The sequence below is a fragment of the Symphodus melops genome (genome assembly GCF_947650265.1).
Source record: "Symphodus melops genome assembly, chromosome: 8".
NCBI lineage: Eukaryota > Metazoa > Chordata > Actinopteri > Labriformes > Labridae > Symphodus > Symphodus melops.
This window is the reverse complement of record NC_136698.1, coordinates 16,598,794-16,616,761: the sequence shown is the minus strand read 5'-3', so window position 1 is coordinate 16,616,761 and position 17,968 is coordinate 16,598,794. Positions and strand designations below refer to the sequence as shown.

General features: G+C 41.0%; 1 protein-coding gene across 3 annotated transcripts; it reads left to right on the top strand.

Moving 5' to 3' along the window:
- The first annotated feature begins 1,277 nt into the window (after nucleotides 1–1,277).
- fyco1a (FYVE and coiled-coil domain autophagy adaptor 1a) lies at nucleotides 1,278–17,522 on the top strand. 3 transcript variants are annotated; one of them, XM_079350427.1, is made up of 19 exons: nucleotides 1,278–1,312; nucleotides 1,746–1,822; nucleotides 2,306–2,384; nucleotides 3,014–3,120; nucleotides 3,355–3,480; nucleotides 3,873–3,979; nucleotides 5,039–5,182; nucleotides 5,402–5,495; nucleotides 5,619–8,114; nucleotides 8,716–8,808; nucleotides 9,263–9,381; nucleotides 9,464–9,631; nucleotides 10,082–10,231; nucleotides 10,355–10,584; nucleotides 10,868–11,021; nucleotides 12,370–12,462; nucleotides 12,558–12,768; nucleotides 14,314–14,423; nucleotides 15,226–17,522. In XM_079350427.1, exons 2-19 carry the CDS (start codon nucleotides 1,820–1,822, stop codon nucleotides 15,299–15,301), a joined length of 4,560 nt encoding a protein of 1,519 aa, XP_079206553.1. In that variant the 5' UTR covers nucleotides 1,278–1,312; nucleotides 1,746–1,819; the 3' UTR covers nucleotides 15,302–17,522. The 3 variants fall into 3 exon arrangements, with proteins under 3 accessions (XP_079206553.1, XP_079206552.1, XP_079206554.1); XM_079350426.1 differs by having other exon boundaries at nucleotides 12,367–12,462; XM_079350428.1 differs by lacking the exons at nucleotides 12,558–12,768; nucleotides 14,314–14,423; nucleotides 15,226–17,522 and having other exon boundaries at nucleotides 10,868–11,027; nucleotides 12,373–12,454.
- The last annotated feature ends 446 nt before the right edge of the window (nucleotides 17,523–17,968 follow it).

The following is a 17,968-nucleotide window of genomic DNA, read 5'->3' as shown; positions in this document are numbered from 1 at the left end:
CACTCTGGCTTGAAGTATTATGAAAACAAGATGCAATTGGCTGCCGTTTCATATTTCGAGTGCACATTTAAACACAGGATCCAATGCAGAAGATTTCTTTTCTTTAGACGGTGTGGATGATTTGACATCATTAATGCACCATCATCAGGGGTATTTGACTCTCTAAACAAAAGTTAAATGTGAAAAGTAATAATATAGGTTTTATTTGTTCTCTGTAGCAGGTCAGGCGTCGTTTAGATAGAGTAGAGGAAATGACAGGCCTGAAGGCAGGCTTTTTAAAATATTGTTCGGTGGAGACTTGTGATTGAACAGGTATCATAATGTGTTTTCAAATAATGTGCAACTTGCAGCAGATTACTTGGCAACTTCACATCATAAAAGCAAACAGAAAATGGTAATATAAATGCCAAACAACAGTAAACTAATACAGTTGAAACTTTAATGATCTTGCTTATAAATACTAAATACTTCAAATTCAAACTAAAACCCCCCAACAGCCACAAACTAAAACTCTGTAGGCCTGCATTACAAACAGAATGTTTTTTTGTGAGTGGGAAATTTGCACAGTGTCTCTAATTACATTTAACTGTTATTGTATCATGACAGGCAAAGACTGGATATTTTTTACATTTGATTATAACAATAAACTAAATATGTTTGAAGCGTTCTCACAAACTGAAGTTTGTGACTGAAGTGGCACTTTATACCACACGGTTAAAAATCTTCAGAGACAGCAGTGGGTGCAGTCGACCAGTGTCAGGGCAGAGTATGGTGCAGGAGTTTGCAGTTTATGTAAGGTGCGGTCAAGCCCACTCCTTTTATTGATTTATTTGTTGAACAGAAAAAACATCTATCCAACCATCAATCCATCCATCTGTCTGTTCATCCATCCATCCATTTCATAATCTATCCACCCACTTTGTGCTTCAGTACTGAATAAATTGGTAAATGGCTCTTGGATTCATGTAGATGTGAACCTCAACTAAAGGTCTAATGGAGAATTTTAAAGACATTCACAACAAAATAAATAGTTTATAAAACTCGGTTTACTGAACCGGAAATGAATGCGTCTGTCAAAGGGCCTCAGAAAAGTGGGACAAGCATTGATCACATGACTCCTCTGTTTACTCTGCTACTTCAACTAAACTACAGTGCGCCAGAGTCCCGCCTACAGACCTCACTCTCATTGGTCCGAGGGTAATATGGCGCGTTGTGAGTGAAAGACACAACCGTCAGTCAGAAAACTCTCAACAAGTTTGTTTGCACAGTCAAAGGTTGTGAATTGTTATGAGCCTGAGTCATATCTGTCAAAGTATGTCAAAAGTTTGTTTCTTTTTCTTATTCATGTTTATCGCCAGTCTGTTGTCAAAAGATGTACGTTTTACCAAACTTTCAGCGTCTTGTGATGTTAGGGCTTTTTAAAAAAAAATGTTTGTCAAATAATCTTTTCAGTGTCAGATCTAAATATATCGTCACAGAAATACACAAGTCGAGCTGCCCGGCCGTGCTTTAGTGACTCTGGGTTTTTAAGTAAGCTGCAGTAACTCTAAGGTGATATTAAGTATACTGGAACTATGTTGTTGATGTTTACATGTTTTTAAAAACAACTCGCATTAACCTTTGCTAGCTGTTAGCTTTAAAACTCTAACATTTAACAAACAATAAGATGGTTTTGTTAAAGTCACAGCAGGGTAAATGCTTGTGAATTAAAATGTAGGTTGTCTGTGTGCTTTTTATCTATACAGTGTCAGTTTTTATCTAACATCATTGGTACAGGCAGCTCATTCCAGATCAAACATCACTTTGTTTTCGTCTTCATATGGTATTAACAGAAACATGTGCGACACATAATTTAATAACAATGAAATGTATCTCTATCCTGCTATGTGTTTGTTGTGATGTCTGTATCAGAGAGGATCTGAGTTTACTCCATGGTAATATTTGCATCCATAACTTGTGATGGTGGGTGTTATATGTTCAGCATTACCCTCTCATCAGTTTTCACATTTCTCTTCTTAAAGTCGGTTTTGTCTTCTTGCATGCAAAGTTTATTCAGTTAACGAATCAGTTAAATAGCCATTTTTATTTCTGCCAGACTTAATTTAAGTTCTAGGTTCTGCACAGACGCACAACTTTTAATAATTAATAAATAAATTATCTGTTTATTGTTACACCTTCGTGTGGATTGACGTGTCAAAGAGACAAAGAGAGTACAGTATTTTTGCAGCATTCAACTTTTCTTCCTGACTGGCTCTAAATCTCTGATTCAGCAGACTGATGTGAACCTGTGACCTCTGGTTGCCAGGGAGACAGTGGTGGGGCCATGGCTGCTGGGGCTTCAGCAGGGGAGAGCCAACTTCAGAGGATTATCAGAGATCTGCATGGTACGTCATCTTTGTGTGGGTGCTGGTCGCTGTGATTGTGTGTGAATAGATAGACTGCAGGCAGTTTTTGGCTTCACATGGTGTGACTAACAAGAGAAGAAAAATCCAGCCAGGCAGGATCTCCACGATGAACTGACCGTGGTCTCGGTGCACATTCTAAGTTCAATTCTTATGCATGGAAATATCCAATCTCTTCTTTTGATCAAATCCTTTGGAAAGACGTCCGGCCTCATGTCCCTGTAGTCAGGGTGTGATGGATGCCTCTGTCAGCATGCAACGAGAAAGAAAATGCTTACTGAGGGTGCACCCATCACAGGTTTCCTTCCAGTTTTTGCGGTGGATACGAGGCAAGTCATTGATTTAAAAACTAGCTGTGCTTGATGAAAGTAAAAATGGAAAAATATGGAAATCAATTTGAAGGGTAGTCATCAGTAAGAAGAAGACACTTTTTCGGGGACACTGAAGAACAGATTTTTTATTCTCTGCACAGTCCTTTTTATGGACTCAAGACTCCCTGCTTTCCTGCCAAAGCACAAAGGTTTAATGTTAGAAGCAGTCTGTCTGCGAACATTTAAATGGGTTGTCTCTCTGACATATGTTTGAATTTTTCCTGACCTGTGAATTTTTAGAAGCTGTTGCAGAGCTTGCAAAGGAATACAGAGAAAGTGGGGAGCCAATCACCGATGACAGTACCAACCTGCACAAGTTCTCCTACAAACTGGAGTACCTGCTGCAGGTGTGCTTTTACTTGTTTTCTTGTTAACCCATGGAATCACAATAACTTTAAAGATGTAAAAGATGAAAATGTACATAATGTATATTTTTCAATTACCCTGAATGTCTTTATGGGGAATAACAGCACAAATATTATGTTCTACTCATTTAATTACTATAAATTGTTGTGTGAAAAGTGATCAGTGTTTGACAGTTTTTGGCTAAAACTTTATCAATATGATTATCTTTCTTCCAGTTTGACCAGAAGGAGAAAACCACATTTCTTGGTACGAGGAAAGATTATTGGGATTACTTCAGCGACTGTTTGGCCAAGGTCAAAGGAGCCAATGACGGAATCCGCTTTGTCAAATCCATCACTGAGGTAAACAGAGTGTTTGTGTTTGTTCTTTAACAACAACAGCTTACATTCTCATCGTTTGCATAATGAGTTCATCCCATACACAGTGGCACTCAGTATGGCTGAAATGAGTTTGGTGATTCGTTTTACTCTGCTTTGAAGTGAAGATACTTTATAACATTTACATGGAGTTAATAGTGTTACTTTTATTACTTTTTTCTTTTTGTTGTAGATGAAACGCATCATTTTTTACATTTTGTTTAACTTCTATAACTCGTTGGAAAAAATAATAATTTGACAAATGTTGTAATGTTGTGTTAGATGTGTTGATTTTGAGAGCAGACTTATCCTCAATGGTTTTTTGAAGTGTGAACAACTCTGTGTAAAACAAAAAAACTCTTCTGCTCCTTTTAAAGCTGAAGACCTCTCTGGGGAAAGGCCGAGCATTTATCCGTTACTCCCTCGTGCATCAGCGACTGGCTGACACCCTGCAGCAGTGCCTGATGAACCAGAGAGTCACCAGGTAAATACTTAAAGAACAGCTGGATTTGTAAAGTTTATTGATAAGAGTTTAGAAGAGATTATAAAATCTTACAAAGGTTAGGTTGGATGTGGCTACGTGTGGTGAAACTGATGAATATGTTACTTCTGATTTTAAACTTCATCATGTCTTTGTTGATCATCTGTTGTGGTGTTTCACTTCATGTTACTTGATGTTAAACGGGATCACTCCTGGAGAAAACGAAGCCAGTAGAAGTTATATCTGAAGAAAGGTCCAGGAGAGATAAAGATACTCAATTTATAACAAAAGTGATCTCAAGAGCTGGTCATGTTGAATGGCCATCTGCCGAAAGTGTGTGGGGCTTGGGAAGTGGAGTAGAGTGAGAGACTATACAAAAGGAAAGAGATAAATAGAGACAAACAGTAAACCCTGAATTTAAAAAAATCAAATCATCTTCTTCTTCTTCTTCTTCTTCTTCTTTATATGCTGTTTAATTCATTTTGGAAGTCCCTTTAACTTGGCAAAGATGGCAAACCAGTTAAACTAAACAAAACCAGCAGGATGCAGACACCAAGCACACACAGAGACAAGACTAAAACCATGTTCATTAATCATATGCATTTCTAGGTCACATGGGCTTTTAATTGAGCTTCACATTTTTCACTGGGGACTAATTAACATGAGTAGAATTCAAACATTTTTTTCAATTCCTGGAGGCAAGATAGGAGAAGTTGTTTTTGTTTTTTTGCCACGCTCAGTGCAAACCTTTGGAACCTGGGTGGTGCCTAAGATCTAAAAGGAAGGGCAGGTGGTTTGTGTGTCTTCAATGTACCGGTAGTTCAAAACACTTCAAAAAAATAAGCCTACAAATGTTTTTTTTCCCTAGCAGATCTGCTTACACAAGAGTGAATTGGGGGCTGCTAGATGTTTTAAATACACTTAAACCCATGTAATGACATTGAAGATGATGAAGTTATCTGAAGCTTATTTCTCCAGAATTTGAATGTCGAGTGTATACATACATAACCTTTGTTTTCCTGCCCTTTTTTAACCATGTTATTTTTTCTTTTTTTCCGGCAGTGACTGGTACTATGCAAGAAGCCCCTTCCTGAAGCCCCACCTTAGTGTTGACATAATCAATCACCTGTACGAACTCAATGAGATCCAGTTTGATGTGGCTTCGAGAGGTTATGATCTCGATGCCTCCTGGCCTACTTTTGCAAGGTAACAGACTAGAAGAAAAGTCCAAACAAAATTTAGAGCACATTTATACGATGGTATAATGTAGTCGCATATTGAAATTACTTTTTTTTTATTTAACCAGGTAATTAACCCATTGAGAGCAAGATCAAATAAACATTAAGAAATTACTTCAAAACAAGTTTTTCAACAAATCTTCTAGTTTTGCTCACCATGTGTACTCGTTTCTATTCTGATCGACAGGCGGACACTTGGAAGTGCAAACTCACCAGGTCACATGTGGAAACCACCGAGTCGTAGTTCAAGCATTAACAGTTTGGCTAGCACCTACTCCCAGGTAACTGAAAAGTATCTTTCAAAGCCTCCTGACATTTAATCAGAATTGAATATGGTTATTTGAAGTCAGTCACACTTCCTCTGTTCTTTCTCCTCACCTATTCCGTCTTTGCCAACAATGCAGCAAGCACATGAGTTCCCCTACAGCCCTGACTATGGCCAGGGTCTTCTGAATGATCTGAATGAGTCTCTGCCTGCTTGCGCAGAAGATCACAGCACAGTTGAGGAGCTTCGCCTAGAGCTGGACCAGTCCGAGCTGAACCATCGAGAGCTCCTGGACAAGATGAAACAGTTGGGTGAGGAGGCTGCTGAGCTCAGGGGAGTTGTTGTGGAGCTCCAGAGGCAGCTGGATGTGTCTCTCGCTGCCCAAGAGGGGCAGCAGGGAGAACTCGAAGCTCTGAAAGGGAGCGAGAAGGTGCTGTCCATAGAGTTGGATACACTCAGGACTATGGAGAAAGCCAGAGAGGCTGAACAACAAATGCTTCAGGAAAAGCTGGCATCTACTGAAGGGAAGAACTTAGAGCTCCTGGCCAAGTTGGACGGGGTTCTGAATGAGAAGGGCCAGCAGGCAGCCAGTCACTTTGATTCAGCACAGAAGATACACGAGCTGCTGGACAGATTAAAAGAGGCAGAGAAAGGGAAGATGGAAGCGGTTGCTAAGGTAGAGGAGAAGAAAAGGCAAACAGAGAGGCTGGAGGAGGAGCTGAGAGTCAAGGAGGAAGCTGCAAAGACGGGTGAAACAAAACTTGGGGCATTGGTTACCTCTGTGGCCGAGGAGAAGGCAAAGTTGGAGGCAAAAGTGGAGGAACAGTGCAGTGCGCTTGATAAGCTGCAGGGGGCCCTGACAGTGAGAGAGAAGGAGGCGAGCAACCTACAAAGGCAGCTGCAGGACCTCCAAAGATCTCTGGAACAAAAGGAGGAGGAGTTTGAGGAGATGAAGAGGAGGACACACCAAGATAAAGATGAAATGCAAAAAATTGCAGATGCATCGAAGGAGTCTTTAGGGGCTGAAGTCCGTGCACTAAAAGAGCAACTACAGATAAAAGAGGCCGAGCTTACCTCAAGCTACGAGACACTAGAACAGCTAGAGACCAAGAACAGAAGCCTGACCACAGAGAGGGACAAACTGACCGCTAACCTTGCTGAGCTGGAGGGTAATGTTAGCGAACAGGCTATGAAGATAGACGACTACAAGACCCAGTGCGGCAATTTAATGGAGCTCTATGAGAAACTACTGGCCTCATCAAAGAGAAACGAAGAGCTGAAAAAGGAGATGTTGGAAAAACGAAGCGTGCTTGAAGCTGAACTAGCAGCTCTTAGGGCCTCTGAGAAACAGCTTCGGGGTCAGCTTGATGATACGAAGATGACCGTGGATGAGAGAGAGAAGCATTTGCGCGAAGAGAACCGCAAGCTGGATGAGAATCTGCAGCAAGCAACCATCGCCGCGAAGCTCTCAGAGGACGCGTCCAAACGGCTGGAGCAGGAGAACCAGAGTCTGAGAGAGGAGCAGGACAAGGTGAAGGCGGCTCTTAGCCGAATGCAAGCGGACCTTAAGAGTGTCCATGGGCAAATTGGAGATTTGGAGAAGAGCTTAGGAGTGGCACGCAAGAATGAAGCAATCCTTCAGGAGCAGCTTCAAGCCAAAGAGGCGCAGCTACAGAGTAAAGAGAAGCTCTTTGTTGAGATGCAGTCCAGGTTAAAAGCTGTTGAGGCCCGGGAGAAGGAGCTGGAGATCGCCAAAGCTGACATAGAATCAATTTTGGTGAAACAGACAGAAGTGATTGAAAGGGTCACCTCTGAGAAGCAGGTAATGGAGAAATCTCAGCTGGAGAGGAGTGCAATCAAAGCAAAGGAGAACAAGGGAGTCACCAAAAAACTGGCCATGGTTGAGAGCCAGTTGGAGGTGAGCGTGAAAGATGTAGCAAGGCTTCAGGGAGAGATGCTGGACCTCAGGGTGCAGGCACAGAGGTGTGAGGAGGAAAAGCTCAAATCAAGAACACAACTGGAGGTGACAGAGGCCCAAAGAGATGAACTCAGGACTCTGACTGAGCAACTTAAAGCCCAGGCAGAGGCTCTAAATCAAAGGCATATAATGGAGCTCATGGAGTGCAAAAAGACAGAAGCGTCGCTGATCGAACAACGTGATCGGGAAGTCGCCGCCCATGCCGAGTTGGTTATCTCTTCCGCTGCCCTCAGAGAGCAGCTGTCGACCCTTAAGGCCGAAAATGAGAAGTTAGTTTCCGAAAACAACGAGACACGGGAGGGTCTGCACAGGGCGAACACAGAAATGGCCGAGCTGGGGATCACCATCTGTAAGTTAAATGCAGAAAAAGAGGAGGTCAGAGAGTATTTGGTCGGCGATGTCTCCAAGATTGAAGAGTTGGAAGAAGAGGTGGAGCGTCTCGGAGAGAGCATGTCAGAGCTACGGCTTGAGAATAACAGACTTAGAGAGGAGATGATGCAGAAGGAGAAACTTCCAGAGACTATAGGGGAGCTCCGGGAGCAGCTGGAAAAGGCCCAGATACAGTTGCAGAGTGTGAAGGACTCTAGCCGAGAGGAGGCGGAGGCCATTAAGTTCCAGTTGAGCTCTGAGAGTATGAATCATCAGGTTCAGGTGAAGGTGAGTGAGTCAAAACATGTTTATCGTTAGGGAGTTGTTTGGCTGGAGTGATAATGTCGAGTGGACATAGAGTTTTGGACTTTGGACTAGAGTTTTAATTTGCATGGCCTGGAATTTTCTTTTTATCAATTTGTTGATGTTACCAAAAGATAAATCACAAATGTATTTCTTTCTGAATGAAGGAAGATCCTCATAGGAGGAACTTAGTCAATCTCTGACTGTAAATATTTAGTTATATATATATGACATCCAGTTATAAATGGTTTGTTAGGGTTTGATGAACAGATATTAGCATGCTGAACACCCTTTACGAGAACAGTGAGCAAGATAAACATGAAGCCTGTTAGGTGTCTGTGTATATTAGCATTGTGATTATAATCACTAATGTCCTAACACGTGCCGTTGTTCTTCTCTCTTCACTGTTTTCGATTTGAAGTCTAAAGCTGTTCCTCGTGTCATGCACCTAAATGTTTGTCTTGTTCTTAATTGGAAGTGTGCTCATTTTGCTGATGTTTTCATATAAATGCTTGTTGGCTTTTTTTTTTCTTTCTTCAAAGCAGTCCCCTCATTTATTTTCCTCGTGTCACTCTTTAAACTTCAGAGTTTGAATGAGCAGTTGGACAAGGTCAAAGCCCAGCTGCACAGGGAGGGGAAGAACGTGTCCAGCCTGCAGGCCAAAGTGTCTGAACTAGAGGTCAGTGTCTTTAAGATGCACTGATTTATATTCTGGTAATAAAGAGATACTAAACACCTTTTACGTACCTGTACATAAAAATACACCTATCATTAGGAAAGAAATATGTTGCACGCTTAACACTTTAAGTTTGGAAAGCGATGCACTGTATGATCAAGAGAATCTGCAGATAGACAGATTAAAAGAGCAACATCTATTCATACACTGTTTTTGATTGCTGAAGGAGGCGAGGGTTCAAATAAACTACATTTACCTACCTAACACAAAAAGTAGATCAGGGAAAGTTTTATAAGATAATGTTTTTTTTCATAGATTTATATGAACAGACCAGATGTAGACGACTGTTCACAAGCTGCCTCATTGGAATTTTTTTTTTTGTACATGACTTGAAATGTGTTGAATGCAGTTCATCCATCCATTAACTGTTTGTGTTTATTTTTGTTTTGAAATAAAGGCTGTGAATGAGCAGTACCTGCGTCTGAGCGGCGAGAAAGACGCTCACATCACAAACAATGAAACAACCATTCGTGACAGTGAGAGTGAGATTCAGCAGCTAAGAAACGCAGTAAGCAGGTACGATTATGACCAGTTATCCTTGCTGTCAGTCTCTCGTTGTAACACAACAGTCACTGAGTTATGTTTCTGTACTCCTCAGGGCTGAAGAAGCACACTTGGCTGCGCTGAAGGTTTCAGAGGATTTGAAGCAGAGACTCAACACAACAGAAGCCGCCAAACAATCCGAATGCCTACAACTGACTGCAGAGATCGATGACCTCAATCAAACCAAGACCAACCTGGAGGAGCGGCTCATTGAGCTTATTAGGTATGACTGGTCTCTTTTGCAGCGGTCGGTGGTGCAATGCTGTCTTGAGCAACAGACGTAAGTTCTTCAAATAAAGGAGAAGTTTGTCGTCTGTGACACCTTCTGCACCTTGTTATGTTTGGTTGCTGTCTGCTCTTTTTGATGTGATTAGCCCTGACCACGAACTCGTTTGGGAGTTTCCCACATGATTTCTGTCTACTTCTGTATATTTCATAACTTTATTGTTCTTCTCTGTTGCAAGTTTTTCGGGAAGTAAAGCTGTGTTGTGTTCAGTTCAGACGGCTTGTTATCAGTGAATTTCAGCTGAGTTCATGTTGACAACCTGTTTCATATGTGGATCTCCAAAGTTCATGCAATGGGGAAAAATAAGACTGAATACACAGATGAAGTTAAAGTCTGGTTTTGTAATCGGAGCATCAACAAACATTAACATTTGTCTTTTTCTTTTAGGGATAAAGATGCTCTATGGCAGAAGTCAGATGCTCTGGAGTTTGAACAGAAACTTCGAGCAGAGGAGCGCTGGTGGTCAGATAAGGAGACCACGCACTGCCTCAGCTGTCAGGGTCAGTTCACCTGGTGGCTGCGCAGACATCACTGCAGGTGAATTTCAGACTTGGGAAAAAAAGGACGGTTCCAGGGCAATCTAAAACTCGAGGACAAGAGTGATAGAAATGATTTGTGAAGTTTCAAACCCTGCTTTTTTTCTTTCTGCGTCATTTTTAGGCTTTGTGGTCGCATCTTCTGCTACTACTGCAGCAACAACTTTGTAATGACCCAGCACAGCGGGAAGAAGGAGCGCTGCTGCAGGGACTGTTACACGCAGCACAGCGCTGTGGTGGAGAGGTTCACTGAGGCAGAGCTCAGTCCCACAGAAAGTGAGCCTCCACTACCAGGAGCTGGGCCTCAGCCACCTCCTGAACCTGCTCCGTATAAACCCACGCCGAGGGTAACAGGTGAGAGCCAAGCAAGGAACAAAAGCACATGTTAGCAACATGTACTTTCAGGTAACTTGAAAGAAGAAGTGAAAACACTGACTTTATACAAGTGAGGAACAAGGACAGAAACCATCATCTATAAATTAGGCCAAAGAGAAGTAGAGGGTATTTCTCAGAAAGAGAAACGTTTTTCTCCTTTGTTCTGTACATACAATTGGATTTAATCAAGAGGCTATGACATAGAAACATATTATGTCTCAACAATCCAGTACCTAATTTCATTTCCTGATTGACCTCCCAGTTTCAGATCCCACGCCCAGAGCTGAAGATGGAGCTTTTGATATCATCACAGAAGAGGAAGTGAACGGCGTCTACGACAGTGACACCACCTCCCAGACTACAGGAGGCTCCATGGAGGGAGAACAAGACATACAGGCTTCGAGAGTGCTGAACATGTGAGCGTGAAGTGTGTCTGGTGACAGAGTGGAGGGAGAGGGGGAAGACTTTGCAGAGATCAGGCCTTTTCTGAGTCTCTATGTCATTTTGGATGTTGGTTAGACCGAACAGTCACAACACAAGATACTGCCCAGCTCCTAAGATTGTTTTAAGGCGTGTCGCCCTTGAGATATATGAATGTGAATTCCTTTTTCACATCAAACTGAATGCGCCCAGCTTTAATTATTGCACAATGAACGCTGTCCTGTAGGAAAATAAGAGCACATCATAGGTCAAAGGCAAACTGTAAATAGTGGATTTTAAGTAATCTTTTTAAAGTAACCAATAAATGAGGCTTTCTTCCATCTTGTTTACACCTTAACCAAGACAGGAATGTAAGAAAGGACAATGTGTCAATATTGCCTTTATAACAACTCATATCCTCCAATGTTGTAAATAACAAGTGTTTATGAGCTATAATAACATTTTAAGAATAAACTTTGAATAAGCTGTGTGGCTATAGGAAATAAACACAGCTTATTCAAAGTGCCTATTTTGAATATTGACTGTGTTGCTGATTTTGCAAGTCAAAGCTCAGAGTGTACAGTATGTGTTTTGAGCGTCACAAACTCCTACTTCTTTGCTGTGCTCAATCATTCTCTCCTACATTGGGGTTGAGACACGTGACAAGTAAGGTACACATCTGCCCACACATAAAAATCCCCTCTGTAATTTTCTTCAGATATTTATTCCCAAGTTTTTTTTATTGTGCACACATACACCTTATAGATGGCATTGAAAGAGTATGAAGAGAAATCACTATTTAATCTCTATTGATTTAATAAAGAGAATATTTAAAATATTACAAAAGTTTTAAGATGCTTACGATAAAAATGTGATGGGAAGAAAACTAAGCATACACTCGATTACAGAATGTTGAAAAGTATACAAAAACATTTACAACACATGGTTCATTTACTGACATCCAAGAATGTATGCACCATGTAAAAAAGAACGTGTGAAAATGTGTGCAAAAAATGCTTGAAATCAATGATGTCATTATTTGTATTGAACACAATGTTTGTCAAAAAAAGAAAACAGGAAAAAAACTCTGTTTAAAAAAAAAGAGAGAGACAGGGTACCGACGTATTTATACCAGTAGTAATATACTTCCTGTACAAATAAGAAATGTAGAGTGTATGAGCAACATGCTCTGAAAGATGTCTTTGTTGGCGACACCAGGGAAGTTTGTTTTTTCTATTTTCACATGCAAAAAGGTGAAGAACATCCTTTTGTATTATATCGTGGTATCTGACATATTAATCAGTACGTTAGTCAGAAACATTAAACACCTGTTTGATTCTGCAGCAGCACAGGAGAGGTGACCCCTGATGACCCCGAGGAGCAGATTTCCACCGTTCAGGATTCAGAAATCAACCTCCTCAGATCAGGAGAAGTCACGTGAGTCTGGTCCTCTATGTGTTTGTGGTCTCTTCGGATGGGTCACCTGGTATTAATCCCACTCGTCAATACTTTTGAACCATTTCTTGTTGCAGGGTTGCGGTCCCTCTCAGCATTGAAGATATTTCTCAGTTTGGCGATGGTTCCAGGGAACTCTTTATCAAGTCCAGCTGTTACAGTGTGATCACAGTTGAAGTGGCTGACAGCGGGCCGACCATCAGCTGGATGTTTTCCTCAGAACCCAAGAGCATCTCCTTTAGTGTGATTTACAGGGAATCTGTTGACACTCAGGTGGATCAGTCAAAGGTAAATGAGCTAACTTGTGCTGTTCAAGACCAATAGCACACAAGGCACTTTATAGGCAATACCGTAAATTCCGGACTATAAGCCGCTACTTTTTTCTCACACTTCGAGCACTGCGGCTTCTACTCCGGTGCGGCTAATGCATGGATTTTTTATGGGGGACAATGAGCTTCTGCCGCAAAAACATTTGACTTCGTCACGTCGGATCTTAATATCAGTCATTTTGCGCTTCATGCACGCACCCTCATGATGGAAAACACACGGAGAAATACATATGATGCAGCTTTCAAGTTAAAGGCGATCGACCTGGCTGTCAAAGAAGCTAACAGAGCTGCTGCACGTTAAGATGACACTGACAGCGACAACAGAGACTGAGGAAGTGAGTAATGAAGTCATTCTGAGGCAGTGAATGGATGGACTTTTTCTTGTGAAATGTATTACGGTCATCTTTTTCATCAGCCGTGTTACAGACACCGTCGGCTAGGCTTCGTATTGTAACGGTTCATGTTGTAAAGTCAGTAGTTGATAATGTGTTCATAATTCCGATTATGTGGAGAGTCAGTGAATGCACCAGCGAGAACGTGTTGAGTGGCTGTATGAGAGAACGCTGGGGGAGAGAGTTGGATTGTTACGGCAAGTTATGTGTTGCTCTCCGCTGTAAACGGCGTGGTCACGGCCGACAGTGATCGGGTTATTAAGTTATTATTTGAACGCTCTCGTCGTCCTTTAACGTCCGTATGGACGCTACAGTATTTGCGGATGTTACCGGTAGCCTACGTCTGTGTAAATAGCTCTTGTTATAGCATGGACACCTGCGGCTTATAATCAAGTGCGGCTTATATATGTACAAATACATTTATTTACTTATTTTTAGCCGCTGCGGCTTATATCCAGGTGCGCTCAATAGTACGGAATTTACGGTACATGGCCTATTAGGCAATATACAGTGAATAAGCATTTCAAAAAAGTCTGTGGACATGCATTGACATCATTTGTTTCTTCTACATTTCACACACGCACACGTGTATAAAAGGGGGGGGGGGGGGGGGGGGGGACACAATGACTGTGTTTCCCCTGCTGTCATAAAAGAACATCTTGAGGCTGAAGGAAATGCTTTTCTGTTTTTTAGAAATTGCAGCCACTTCAAAACTAATAAAAACATGTATTACCAAACACAAAGCACTGCACCCCCTGCAGAGAACAGGGCTATTTGTTTGGTCTTTCAAATTGACTGACTCAGAAAGAAACTGCAGGTGGCCAGCAAGATGAAGTAAACATCCTGCTCCTCCAAATGTCAGGGGCTATAAATGAGTTCTGACCTTCCCTCCGTACCTTTCCAGTATTCTTTCTCAGAGTCTTTTATTATTTATATCTTCAGCTCTACAACACACTGTGATTATCACATTCCAGCTTACACTCGTGTTAGATGAAGTAATTAAAGCAAGAGGAGATTATTGTAAAGACATCTGTTTGTGCGGCATTTGTTTGACAGTAAGTCTTTAACCTGTACATGAAGTCTCAGTCGAGCTTTTTCTGTTCTCCTTTCAGGTCCTGATTCCTCTTACTCGCTGTAATTCCCATAAAGAGACAATTCAAGGACAGCTGAAAGTCCGACATCCTGGACTCTACACGCTCGTCTTTGACAACTCCTTTTCACGGTAATGAACTCATAACTTGTGTTTGATTTTTAATTTACACTTTAAACAAGATATGTTTGAAGACCGAAAATAGAACAGCATGAGAATGAAAGGAGAATGTGTCAGCAACGCATCCCTTGATACCCATCTATTGCATGTTCAATCTTGAACCCTTTTATGAGTGTGATTCTCTAATGACTCAACTAAGAACCACTGTCTGTATGTTTTTGTTCATTCATAGTGATTCCACAACAGCATAATATTCATGTCCGAGACTGTGAATTCACAGAGTGCCTTACAGCGTTGCAGAAGCACAAGTTGTGGAGAAACAGAAGCAAAACACCAAGACATACACACACAGAGACAACAGACACACAGAGACAACAGACACACACGCACACACACACAGCACTGCTCTCTCCTGCTGGCTCTGCTGATTCAGGCTCGCCCCTGTAACGCCTCTGTAACGCCTCTGTAATGTCTCTGTTACTACCTCCGAAGGTTGAGATCACATGTCGTAGTCCTCTGTGACGTTCACAGTGAAAGTGAGACGCCACAGGGACTTAAATACCACGAACCTTCTGTTCTTGAATTCAGAAAAGACGTGATCAAGGGTCCTTGTCCTGACCCTTCCTCTAAGTAGAGAATTTGTTGTAGAAATATCAAAACAGATTTTTTTTTGTACGGTATAGGCCCTTATTTCCCGCCACCATCTGGTGTTTGTATGTGCGTGTTTTGCCCTAAAACCAGTTTCTATTGTGTCTCAGCATCTCATTTCAGTTAATCGTATTGCAGCTTTGATCAGAAAACTCTCTCCCAACAGTTTTATCTCCAAGAAAGTCTTCTATCATCTGACCATGGAGAAGCCCATCATCTATGATGGAAGTGACTTTCCCTGAAACACTTCTGCAGAGGCATCAGCGTGCAGACTCCGTCATGATGTCAGTGTGGCAACACACATTGCGATATAAGGACTGTATCAAACCTTTTACCAGGAATTACTATTACGTGACAAACCTGTTTTTTACCCAAGTCTATCATGATTTTATGTTTTAAATGACTTCCTTTAACTGTGTGGCATCCATTGTTTGAGGCGTGGTTACATTTTAACTGTTAGTGAGGTGACGTTATGCTGACAACATGAAAGAGGTTTGAAAATGAAACACATAGAGGACTGTTTAGCATGTTTTATTTAGTTATAAACCAAGTAATACAAACATTTACCTTTAGTTCTATTAGGTTTAAGTCAAGTTGTTCTCTTAAAGTTCCCATATTATGCCTTTTCTGGTTTTATAAACTCTTTTTTTAAAGATTTATTTTTGGATGGACATGTGGGAGAGAGACCACAGGCCGGAGTCGAGCCCGGGCCGCCTGCATTGAGGGCTGTAGCCTCCATACATGGAGACGTGTGCACTAATCACTGTGCCACCAGCGCACCCTGATTTATATAATTTTCTGTGTTTTTTCCAGGTGTCTTGTGCATTGTTAGGCACATCTATGTGCACCAATTCAAAGTCTGCAGAAATGCGTCTTCTCCTACCTCCTCATGTTAGCAGTAGCTATAGCTGCATGTAACGCTCGGTCCCTAGCCCCACCGAATGAAATTTGCCAGTGTGATGTCTTACCAGCGTGATATCACTGATCCAAGCCCATTGGCTTGTTATAGCAAGACCAAGCTCGTGCTGCAGGTCCATGTGAAATCCGTACTGAGCAACTGACCAATGACAACAGAGCAGATGAATCAGATCCGACTAGGCCCACGTGGGGACCCTGATCAGATTCAGAGTGTTATAAACACAGGTAGATGAGAGACGCCGCATGGAGCAGCAGTACATGAAAACTGAAACTTTTTTCAAACTTTGGCGATTGTGAACTTACTTTAGTAGGCACATAAAATAGATATATGAACCACATAAAGGGTATAATATGGGACCTTTAAAGAAATATGTTTTTGTCTTTCTGTTATCTTCAGTCAGTTTGACTTCGCTTGTCCCCAACAGTCTACTGTGTTGAAAAAAGCAGTAAATATTCCAACATGTTTAGAGTCACAGCCACTTTTAAATAAGTTTTTTTTTTTTTTTTACAATCTAAGCTTTTTTCTAAGTCCAAAAAGCAGAAAAGGTGCAAACATATACTTTGCCGGTGGCAAGTTGAATACATTTTTCTTCAACACCATTTTCTAAAACAAGGCAGTGACTACTCACTGGTCTGGGAAATGACACTTTATCTTTTATAAAACAGCATATATCTCAGGGGACATTTACTCACATGGTTTCACGTCTTTATTTAGGAAAAATGTGCCATTTTAATTAGTGTTTTACTTTATTTCAGATGATCAACAAACAGCTTTCTTCATCCTGCTTAAAGGTCCGAGTAAAGCAGAGTGCACAGACAGCGCTTTATGGGACTTTACTCTGACGCTTAATGAAGGAATACTGACTTTCAGCTTTTTACAAGTGCCTTTAACTCTAATTAGCAGGTGTTGGTTTTCTTTACTGACTCCGTTGTAATTCACTCAGAACATGACACTTTTTAACACATTTAATTTGCAATGAGCTCAATATAACACACGTAAGTTTCATGAGTTAAAATTTTTTATTTGATTTCTTTTTCATGTCATGTTTACCATCTATACTGTTCTCTCAGTGACACAATGAGTTTGATTGTTTTGTGTTTATTTTTGTTTTTGTTTTTTTTATAGCAAAGCAATAAGGTCACTTTTGGAAACAACCATGAGCTACTTATTAGAAAATGGGCGTATTTCTATGCTGCTTTTATAGAGATCTGTTTGGCATTTCAGTGAGATCACTTACATTTTTGAATGGTGTAGAATTGTGCATTTTTTATGCAAAGCTTGTATTTTCTCTACAGAGCTGCACTTTTGTGAAAAATATTTTGTGATTTTTTTTTTCAAACAGTATTTTATCTATTGCATATACGTGATCTTCAAAAGGAACTCAAACAGGGATAGGTTTTTCTACATGCTGTCTTTGAAGGATTATTTCTGGGGTGTAAATTGTACGTATGAGTCATCACTACAAGTGCTCAGCGTAAGTGGACTGTCAAAACAGCCAGTAAACATGAATAAAATGGGAGAGTGACGATGGCTGAGACATCCAACCAATCTGGGTCTGGTTCAGTGTTTGACAGCGTGGAACTTCAGAACAACAAGGCTGACACATTATCTCTGTGTGAAGTCTCTTTCATCAACTCTAAGATGAAGAAACACATCCGCACACACCACTTATTTACATCCTCTATAAAGGGAAGTATATGAACACAATCAGCCCCCCCCCCCAAAAAAAAAAAAAAGCAGGGGCGTATGACACCATACTCTGTCTTCTTCTTGTCTGTTTCGTGTGACATTATCAGAAGTAAGGAGTTAAGACAGCCCGCCAGGATAATACTCTTAGAATTAGCTTGATTGGGATTTTACATGTGAGAACCTGCTGTGTAAATAATCAGTGCTAAAATTATAAGACAAGTTATTTAGTTTGATTGACAGGACATCATACTGCAACTGCTTTGTTGAAGTCAATCAAAAAAAAAAAGCAAAATAAGCCAAT

Bases quoted from the DNA above. Each gene is read 5' to 3' on its own strand.
- fyco1a (XM_079350426.1), top strand. The intron at 8,115-8,715 runs GTGAGTGAGTCA...TTTAAACTTCAG, and splicing joins ATCATCAGGTTCAGGTGAAG to AGTTTGAATGAGCAGTTGGA. The intron at 12,769-14,313 runs GTAAATGAGCTA...TTCTCCTTTCAG, and splicing joins CTCAGGTGGATCAGTCAAAG to GTCCTGATTCCTCTTACTCG.